The 11,312-nt window shown below is 36.6% G+C and overlaps 1 protein-coding gene across 1 annotated transcript in view; it reads right to left on the reverse strand.

Moving 5' to 3' along the window:
- ROBO1 (roundabout guidance receptor 1) overlaps positions 1-11,312 on the reverse strand; it is a 784,554-nt gene that overhangs the window by 62,332 nt on the left and 710,910 nt on the right. Inside the window, exons 28-29 of the mRNA XM_042783645.1 lie at positions 5,924-6,232; positions 661-857 (exon numbers count right to left, since the gene is read on the reverse strand). Of these exons, the coding sequence (XP_042639579.1) occupies positions 661-857; positions 5,924-6,232 (506 nt within the window). The remainder of the gene's footprint in view (positions 1-660; positions 858-5,923; positions 6,233-11,312) is intronic.

Below are 11,312 nucleotides of genomic sequence, written 5' to 3' on the forward strand. Positions count from 1 at the left end.
GGGTTTGAACCACCAGCCTTCTGGTTAGCAGTCAGGTGCCTTAGGCACTACGCTACCAGAGATCCTGTGGTGATCACTAGGGTGACAGAAAATACAGGAAGAACATTCTCAATCAAATCATATAATTTTCTCTGTCACCATAATCAAGGATCTCTGGTGGCACAGTAACTAAGGCATCTGACTGCCAACCAGAAGTTTGATGGCTCAAACCCACCAGCAGCTTCCTGGAAGGAAGATGAGGCAACATACTTCTGTAAAGATTTACTGCCTTGGAAAACCAATGGGGGTCACCATGATCAGAATCAACTTGATGGCCAAGGGTTTGGGTCATGTTAATCAATTTTCGTAACCAACTACGACACTATGGATTATAATTTATCTAGATCACTAGTTATTTTATGTCAAGTTTGTCACATAGATTTCTTATATAAAAATCTACACTTCAATATGAACTCTAAATATATAGCAAAAGTTATAAACATTTAAAACTTTGAAAAATATTTCAAGAAAATCATTAAATCCTTCATCATTGACACCTGGGTAGTAAAAAGTTTGGGATAAACAGTAACATTTCTGTAGATTGATGGATGTCTCTAATTTTGAGGCTGATAGCTAGAGTCCAATATGGAAAAATTTAGAGGGAAAAAAAATCATTATTACCTCTAGTTCTTCATTATTATCTTCTCCTCTTTCATACCCCCCGAGAACTTGCATTTCTGCAATGTTTCTTCGACCTACATTTGCTTGTTCTCTTTGTCTGCTTCCTGATCCTCTTGAGGACATTGAGCTTGAAGAACTAGGATCTCTGGGATTATTTGATGTTGGAAACGTAGGTCTACAGTAGGGTAGGATATCCTCTGTGTAAGGAAATATAACAAATGCTCATAAACATCAGAGTATACTTTCACTGTATAAGGCATCACTCTTTAAGTTTATCAAAAATTCTGAATGGAGAAATGTCAGCAGATTTTGGAGGAATAACTGAGGACGGTATTTCAGAAGCATAATAAATAATAAAGCACTGTCTTTAGAGTAAGTACCTGGGTGGTGCAAATGGTTGAGTGCTTGAGTACTACTGAAGGGTTAGCAGTTGAAATCCAAGGAAGAAAGGCTTGGCAATCTACTTTTGAAAAATAATAGCTATTTAAAACCCTGTAGAGCACAGTTCTACACTGACACACACTGTGCTGCTGTTAGTTAGAATCAACTCAACAGAAACTAGTTTGCTGTAGATTTGGGCTTTGGAATATGAAAATAACAAGCCTCCTTGTTTTCCTAGTCATGGTAAGGAATTTAAATTGATTTTATTCATAAGTTCTTGTCTACCTCAAACTCATTTGGGTCTGATATTGTCAAAGACAAATTAAGTTTAAAGGCTCAGAGACTGCAGACCCAGAGTTAGATTTGGCTTTGAGTTTTATCATTCACTATGTTACTATGTAGAAGCCTTAGTGGTGCAGTGGTTAAAGCACTTAGCTGCTAACCAAAAGGTTGGTCATTGAAACCCATTAGCTGGTCCATAGGAGAAAGCCAAGGCAATCTGCTTCAGTAAAGATTTACAGTATAGGAAACCTGATGAGGAAGTTCTGCTCTGCCGTATGGAGTCACTATGAGTCAGAATCAATTTGACAACAGTTGGTATGTCACTATGTAGAAGCTCTGTTGGCACAGTGGTTAGGTGCTCGGCTGCTAAGTGAATGGTTGATGGTTTGAACCCAGCTGCTCTACAGAAGAAAGCTGTGGCAGTTGGTTTCCATAAATATTACAGCTTTGGAAATCCTATGGGCCAGTTCTACTCTGCTCTCATTATGAGGCAGAATCTACTCAACAACAATGGGTTATTTGACTATATAATTTCAGATTATGTTAGTCTTCAGTTTTCACTTATCTAGTATATAAGAAGCAGCTTTGAGGAAAGGCTCCAGCTTTTGGCACGCTTGAGTCCAGCCTGCCAGGTTGCCTGCTGATTTTGGGACTCTTAATGGACTTGAATCAGTGACCTGTCATGTGGTTTGGTAATATCACGACTGTGCCTTTTTACTTGCCAACTTTGAGTTTGTCACCCTCAACATCCAGCAGCCGCCTGAGTGAAGGAAAGCTTCCAGCTTCAGTGGGACAGGAGCAAGAGGCAGAGCTGAAGGCTGAGGTCAAGGGGCTTTCACCCAGCCCCTAGAGCCTGGTACTTTGAACTCAGATTTCTAGCCTCCAAAACTATAAGAGAATAAACTACTGTTTGTTTAAACCACCCATTTGTGGCATTTTTCTATTAGAGTAGCACAAAGTAACCAAAGCAGACACCCAAAATTAAATATATATATATATGTTTTAGATACTTCCCTATCTTTCAAAACCTTCCCATACCTGGTATGAGTACCCTTTTCACACATACATTCAAACAATGCCAACTTTTACTGAAAAATATCTTTTAATTTCCCCACACACTCAGCCATGTTCAATTAGCATGATTTATATTCTAGTCATCTCTTGTCTTGGGGTTGCTAAACTATCTTCACTCAGCTACTTCCCTCTGATCCCTGTCATGTACAGAGTAGCTGTACTTTACTTGATGCATGGGCCCTCTAAAATGTAGGTCTAAATTTATCCCAAAAAACTTCATTTTTGGTCACTTTTATTATCCAGTAATATTGAATTTCTTAGTTTCCCCAATGTATCTTAAAGGTTCTCATGATGACTTTTCTGTTGTAATAATCTATCTCCTTTTCTTATCTAAACTAAGTTCCATTCATCTTGAACACTTGGTTTTTGTGTCAATACCACCAGGAAAGATCAAGACGTTTTTCCTGATATTGTCCCTCCTGCAAGACTGGGCTAATTGTCTCTCCTCTGAACTATCAAGTATCATGGCACCTTGAAGGTTATACAGATTATGGAAAATATCTGTGAATCTATAGATTATCTGTCTCCCTCTCTTACTACAACTTCCTTGAGGTCAAGGTTCATGCTTACTCATAAATCTCGGAACTTAGTACAAGGCTTAATAACACAGTAGGTGGTTGATATATGTAGAAATAAATTAAACTAATTGAGGTAAATGTCAGAAAAAGATCAGACATTCAAGTCTGGAAGGCTACTCTCTTTAATTAAAAATAACCATTAATTAATGCCTTTCATTATAAATGTAAGTTGAATTATGAAGCTGAAACTTATAGCAATGCCTAGAAATGATAATTTAGTAACACAGACACATAGGGTTATGGTTCAAATAAGAATTTGGAAAAGAAGCAAGACATAAAATAATAACTTGTCAGTATATCTCAGTGCTTTCAACAGACTAGGGTTCTTTGTTTCTAGATTTACGGTTGCAGCCTTAGTTCTTTAATTAGAGATATCTTTATAACACAAAGACAATTTATTAAATTTCTGAGGATAACATTTTATCATATAATTCTGATTTTGCATAAACCAAGATCTTTCTCACTTTGCCAAAGTTTCTCCTTAAGAATTCCACCTGCTTTGGAGGAAGCTTATGAACAAGAATTCGATCCATATTTTCAGGTTAGATATGAACTCTACAATAGAAGTTATGACTTTCTATTTATGAGGCACAACTTGGAGTAGAGTTACCATGAGTCAGAAGCTGAGAACCATATTGACTTTGGTTTAACTCACAAAAGGAAGCTAAGTTTTTCAAACTTTGAATTATGGTGATGTCACCAACTAGTTTGTGGCAACACAATGAAGGCATCTCTCTGAAATGTTCACCTTTACTGGTTACTTCACTATTGAGTTCATGTCTGGACTAAGAATTCAGACTTCAGCCACAGAACAAAGTAAAATCATCCTCCACATTGACAGATGGTTAGTTTATGACCAGATGCACGTAATAAACTGAATAGTTTAATGTTAAATCTTTGCAAAATGTACTTATTAAAATACAGTAAGGCTCATTGAGCCACCACTCTTTCTGGCTCCTCTTCTTAAATGGTCTATTCTCCTTAGTCCAGAACAATGTTCTAAACCCATATCCTAAAACATTTCCAATGATTCTGCCTTCTTGTCAAACCCAATCCCAGACCTCCCCTCTTTATCCCAAACCTTCTGAAAAGTCTTTGTTCATAATCTCCTTTAAACAATTCCCATTTACTTTTTCACTCCCTACAATCTGACTTCCATGCATACTGGTGTACTGAAAGCAGTTCTTTTGATTACCGTGAAAAATAAACATATTGCTAATTTCTTGCCTTTTTTTCTGGGTCCAAATTCAACTCTAACCTCTGTAATATTTGTGTTTCTTAAATATAAACCTTAAAATTTCCTCCTCTATTCTTTCTAGGACACCGTTTTCTTTATCTTTCATATCTGGATTACCTTATTTTTACACAAATAATACATTTATGTTATACATTATGTTATATATTATGTTATACATTATACATTATGCATTTGTTTTGGCCAACCTTGCAAACATTCCCTCCCCCAACATTTTCATAAGTATGGTATGTTATTGTTTGGAGCCACAAAGTCAGTTCTGACTCATGGTAACTCTATGTACAACAGAACAAAACCCTACTCATTCTTGCGCTATCCTCACAATTGTTGCCATCATCACAGCAACCCCATCAATCCACCTCACTGAGGGTCTTCCCCATTTTCATTGATCCTCTACTTTACCAAGAATGAAATCTTTCTCCAGGGACAGGTCCCTTCTGACAACATGACCAAAGATCGAGAGATGAAGTCTGGCCACTCTTGCTTCCCTGTTTTTTAAACTTTGTCCTATATTGATGAACACAATTGTGTTCCATTAATTTTTCAGAGTTACTAACCAACATTTGAATTGTGGTGCTGGCAAAGAATACTGAAACTACCCATGGACTGCCAGAAGAATGAACAAATCTTTCCTGGAAGCTGGAATGCTCCTTATATGTGAGAACGGCCAGACTTCATCTCACCTGCTTTGGTCATGTTGTCAGAAGGGAACATCCTCTGGAGCAGGATATCATACTTGGTAAAGTTGTAGGTCAGCAAAAAAGGTGGAGACACTCAATAAGATGGTTTGACACAGTGGCCTCAATGATGGGCTCAAGTATATCAAGGATATGAAGGTGTCAAATATAGCAAGGGTTGTGGGGTGGTGTATGACCAGGCAGTGTTTCATTCTGTTATACATAACATCTCTAGAATGAGAGCTAATACAATTCTACCTAACAACAATAACAATCAACATTTGAATAGTTTTTTTTTTTTTTACTCTATTATTTCATTCTAACTTTTTATATTCAATTAATCATCAGGTCTTACTGGATCTATCTGAAATATCTTTCCAAGGTATTTTCTTTCATTACATGACTATTTTAATTCAGCGTTTTTGTACTTTATTCCTAGATTAATTCACTACTTTCATCTATCTACTTCCAGGGTCTTCCTTCATTATACAGTACTAGTCATCATTTACCTAAAACACAGATCTGATGATATCATTTCCTTGTTAAAAATTCTTTGATGGTTCACCACACCTATATTACTAACACTTTAGAATACTTTTGCAAATCTTTTCAATCTAGCCCAATCAAATTTTCAGTTTTTTCTTTTACTACTTGTCACTGGCACCATGGATCCTATTCATCAATGGAAATGAAGACCAAGGTTCACCTAACACTAGCTTTCACATTTTCATGACTGTTCTCAACTTATTTCTTACATGTGATATTCCCCTCTCCCTGTTTAACCTGTGTTAAAATCATGATTCCTTTAAAGTCCCAACAAAATGGTACCTATTGAAGAAAGTCTTATATAATATCACCTGCTGGCATGAATTGTATTGAAATTATCTAGATACATGCCTGTCTCTTTCATAAAGAGCAAACTTTACCACCTTTCATATGAACCTATAAAGCCTAGCGGTGTCGCTTATGAACATGTGTTCAATCTATATTTACATATTGTTTGAATAAGTGAGTACCTTGGATGAGATGAGGCTTTGCTGGTGGAAGATCTCGTTTTGCTGCCTTATTTCCTCGTCCTTTCCCATCATTTTGCTGTTCCTGTGCTTCTCTAAGATCACCTGGATTTGTTCTCATGTCAGCAACTTGTCTTCCATCCAACACTTCTCTTCCTTTGTAACTGCCTCCTTTTCTATCTGATGATCTGTCTGCTCTTGCTTCTATGGGAGGGAGTTTTGGCACCATTACAGGCCGTACTTCCAGTTGTGTCTTGGATTGAACAGTAGGTGATTTTATAGCAGGTGGTGGCACCGGAGGAGGTGGAAGATCTAAAAAGAAATATTTAAAATACTATAAATGTATGACACTTATAAAATATAATAATTATCATTGGAGTTATAATCAACTGTGAGATACAGATAGCTTAAATGAACTGAACAGTTAAAAGCAACTAAGGTATAAGAGCACTGTGATGGAATGAGTTAAAAATATATTTCAAAATTCTAACATCAGGTATCTGGGAATGTGACATTGTTCAGAAATAGAGTCTTTGAAGCTGGTATCAGTTAATGTGAGGTCATGCTGAAGAAGAGTGTGTTATAATTCAATATAGAGCTAAAACAAAAACCCACTGCTGTCAAGTCTGATCCAACTTACAGCGACCCCTCCTTGGATTTCCAAGGTGATATCACTACAGAAGTAGATTCTCCAATCTTCCTTCAAGGAGTGGCTGGTGGGTTTGAACCATCAGCCTTCTGCTTAGTAGCCAAATGCCTTAGGCACTACACCACAGACCAGTGTCTTTATAAAGGAGGGACCAAAACAGACACATAGATGGCCATGTGAACTCCCAACGACTAACAACCATCCCCAGAATCCAGGAAAGAAACATAGAAAAAATTCTCCCTTTGAGCCCGCTGAAGGAATCAACATGGCTAATACCCTGATTTTTAACTCCTACCCTTTAAAACAGGAGCTCTGGTGTTGTAGTACCTAAGACATTTGACTGCTAACCAGAAGACTGGTGGTTCAAACCCACCAGCCATTCCTCGGAAGGAAAATTGGGCAATCTAGTTCCGTAGTGATACCACCTCGGATACCCAAGGAGGGGTCGCTACGAGTCAGATCCAACTTGACGGCAGTGAGTTTGGATCCTTTAGAACTGTGAGACAATGCATTTCTTATAAGCCACCCAATCTATGATATTTTGCTATGTTAGTCCCAGGGAACTAATACAAAGAACCTCCAACTTTAATGCACTGTCTGTATTTCACACAAAACTATTGAATCATAGAGCTAGGACCTAGTGATCATCTAGTCTTGGGATAGCTAATACAGGGCATATGTGCTGTAACTTCCCCACCCCTCAATAATAGCTTGCCTGGCTAACTGAGTCCAGCCTAATGTTGCTGGGCCCAGATTTATAGCTTTACTTCACTAGGCAAACATTTCCAATTAACTGAAGTTGGCACTGGAGTTAAGATCTATTTGCCCTCCCTGATCTAGCCTAAAACACTTTTTATCTTATAGATAAGGAAGCTCATATTCATAGGCCTTACATTATTTCTCAGTTTCAAAGCTAGATACAATCAGAGCCAGGACTAATGCCCTCAGATTCTTAATGTTTCCTTTAATGTTCTTTATACTGTTTTCTTCTAACACATGTCCCATCATCCATGATGGAATCTCTTCACTCTGTATATGTATTCAGAGTTTTTAGATCAGATAATCACTAATACAAATAGAGGTCAGCTGGTGGGTTTGAACTGCTGACCGTCTGGTTAGCACCCAAATGCCTTATCTACTACACTACCAGAGCACCTTAAATATAGGGGTCAAATTTTTACAAAATATATATTATAAATATACACATATATACATACATACATGAATTTATATATGTTGTATATACATGTTATAGTATGTATTATATTATTGTTGCTGTTGTTATGTGCCATCGAGTCGGACCTGACTAATAGTGACCCCTCCTTGGGTTTCTGAGGCGGTATCACTACAGAAGTAGATTGCTCAACCTTCCTTCCAAGTAGTGGCTCATGGGTTTGAACCGCCAGCCTTCTGGTTAGCAGTCAAGTGTCTTAGGCACTATGCTACCAGACCTCCCTGTATTATACGTACTAAAAATATATCTTTATGATTCAATTTATTATATCATAGAAATATTTGGAGATGAAATTAGGTATCAAATTTGATATCTGGAAAATTTATTTTCTTTAAGTGGTGCTATCTTACAAAACGACCTCTATGAGACTCTGGCGTGCAGAGAAATAATATTTGGTAAGTTAGTGGAAGAATAAGAGTAGATCCTCATAGGTATTACTCTGGCTGTAGTATAGAGAATGGATTTAAAAGCAGGCTTGAATCTAGAAGACCAAGAGATAATTTTAATAAATAGGATGAGTAGTAACAGAGGTGATGAAACTATAATGGTGGTTTTTAGGGATGGAAAGATCTGTTTGACAGAAATAACGGAAGTAAAAATCAATATTATTTACTGCTCAGTGGTGGGAGGGAAGGAAGGAATCTAAGATAACTTTTAGAATTGTTGCTGTAGTTGCATAGTGGCTAAGACACTTGCCTGCTAACCAGACGGCTGGCGGTTCAAACCCACCAGCCACTCCTCGGAAGGAAGGTTGGGCAATCCTACTTCTGTAGTGATACTGCCTCGGAAACCCAAGGAGGGGTCGCTATGAGTCAAGTTTGACTCAACGGCACATAACAACAACAACAACAATTGACAAGGCAGGGAATAGATAGGGTATGCAGGAGACAGGAAAGATGGTTTGCACAAGAAGAGTATATATTCAGTTTTACAAAAGTGAATGGGAATTGTCCTTTGGTTATTCAGATAGAAATGTCCAGCAGGCAGTTGTATATAAAGTCTGAATTTCAAGAGAAATCAGAACCAGAGATACAATGATTGGGAAATTATCAGTATTGTTATATTTTTTAATCACATCTTTAGAAATGGTAATGTGTTCACATTTGGAGAGTACTATCTATGTGATAAAATATATCAATGAAAAAACATTTATAAAACACCTATTAAGTGTTTATTATGTAAAATTAACCTTAATATTTCAAACAAAATTAAAATGTTCATATGAAAAAAAAAAATCCAAAAGGACATAACGTTTAAACTGGAAGTTAAGTGCCTTCACGTCTTGTCACCTCCATGCTAAATCCTCACTATTGATGATCCAGAGTCATCATTTTGAATAGTTTTCAACACATCAGTGCAGAAAATTTTTATGCACAAAGAGCAGGCTGTCAATTCAAATTCCAGGGAGTACCATTCATATCACCAACCATGTAAATGGCAACACGTGGGAATATCTATTGTGCCTTCCTGCCCAGCCATAAGTGGTAACCTGATAAAATGCACTACACATAAATCTAGAGCCTTCCTCTTCTATTAACATAAATGATATTGTACTTTTTTTCACCTACCAGTATAGTCATATACATTTCCATAAGTGCATACTGATATACTTCTTCCTTTGAAAAAGTTGCACAGCATTATTTTATAGATACATGATTATTTATGTAGCCAGTCTCTACTAAGAAATATTTATATTATTTTCACAAATTTTGCTATTACTGACAAAGGTACATTGATTATCATTTATGTATGAGAAACTCTTAAATACTAAAATTATATCTTAAAATATTTTACTATAATAGCAAATTAAAGGTTCCAGGAAGCACTCAGTTTTAAGTAGTATTACACACACATACATTATTTGCAAACTCATAATTTAAAATGAGTATAATTAACATACGTACCATAAATTTACCATTTTCAGTGTAAAGTTCAATGATCAATGTATACTACAAGGTTATATAACCATCACTGTCTAATTCAGAACATTTTCATCACTACAAAAAGAGAACTTGTGTCCATTAGCAGTCATTCCCCATCCCCTGGCAACCACTAATCTTTCTGTGTCTATAGACTGGCCTGTTATGGACATATTCTATATATGGAATCATACTGTATGTGTCCTTTGTGTCTGTTATTTTCACTTTTATTCTTACATATATAGTTAAAATAATGTATCCTTTCTTGCACTGAATACAGCTATAATTTTCTGTTGACATTATATATTAAAAGAAAACCATTAGTGTTTATTCTATGGTCTTTAAAAAACAGAATGTTTGAGCTGCTATCTTACTACCCGTTATTTTACATAAAAAAACCAAAACACCAGACTCACTGCCATGAGTCAATTCCAACTCATAGCAACCCCACTGAGTTTCTGAGGCAGTAAATCTTTACAGAAGTAGATTGCCCTATCTTCCTTCCACCGAATGGCTGGTGTATTTGAACCGCCAACCTTCTGGTTAGCAGTCAAATGCCTTAAGCACTGTACCACCAGAGCTCAAAAGCCACAAAGTAGTAAAACTTTTACTTACATTTTTTGGTTAGTTTTTATAGTTCACCATGTTTTGTTTCATAGTGTTAAAAAGACTCAAAACTTTAGCAAAAATAGTGGCTAGATTCACAGCCAAAATCATTGATTTTGCCCTGATTCTATATAACCAAAAGTCTTGTCTTATAATATTGTCACTAGCACATGGTTTTTCTTCTTTATTTACTACTCTAATGGATTTCTATCAAACAATACTTTTTTTAAAAAAAAGTACTATCTTGAGAGTCTTCCATTATCAGAGTTACAAAAGACAGAGTTAGAAGCAGAATACAGTGAGTGGCCTAAAGGCTGAGTGGTTTTATGGTAAGACTGAACCTAAGACAAAGAGAAGAGGAGAAATGTCTAATTGAGACTGCACCAGAAGCAGGAATCAGTGGCTCATTTTGCACAAATACGGATTAGCAGGAAACTTATGATTTCTATTATCATCAAATCATGAAATATATCTAGGCTTATCAGGAATCAAAGCTGCCACTATCATAAGATCCTAAGGTATAGCCACAATGTCCTGACTAACAAGGATCATACCAAATTACTCTTTATCAGTTCAGGGATAAAAATCAAACCAAACCCACTGACATCAAGTCGGTCCTGACTCATAGCAATCACCACTAGGTTTCCAAGGCAGTAAATCTTTCCTGAAGTAGATTGCCCAGTCTTGCTTCTGCTGAGTGGCTGGTGGGTTTAAATCTCCAAAATTCTGGTCAGTAGTCAGATGCCTTAATCACTGTGCTACCAGAGCTGCTAGTTCAGCATAGTTACTCTTTATTCTTCTTTATAAATCTATTACCAGAAGTTCTATATAGGTATTATCTATAACAAGTAGAAAAGGAGAAGGGAAACCAATGGTAATCTTAAGATTCTAAACTCCAGAACTCCTATGTATAATTGTCACTGCACCTGACTGACAATTAGGGGAAATGTGGGAAGATTTGATTTCTTATTGTAAATATATTGC

Source organism: Orycteropus afer, unplaced genomic scaffold (genome assembly GCF_000298275.1).
Source record: "Orycteropus afer afer isolate SDZICR_OR568_19922 unplaced genomic scaffold, OryAfe1.0 scaffold00022, whole genome shotgun sequence".
NCBI lineage: Eukaryota > Metazoa > Chordata > Mammalia > Tubulidentata > Orycteropodidae > Orycteropus > Orycteropus afer.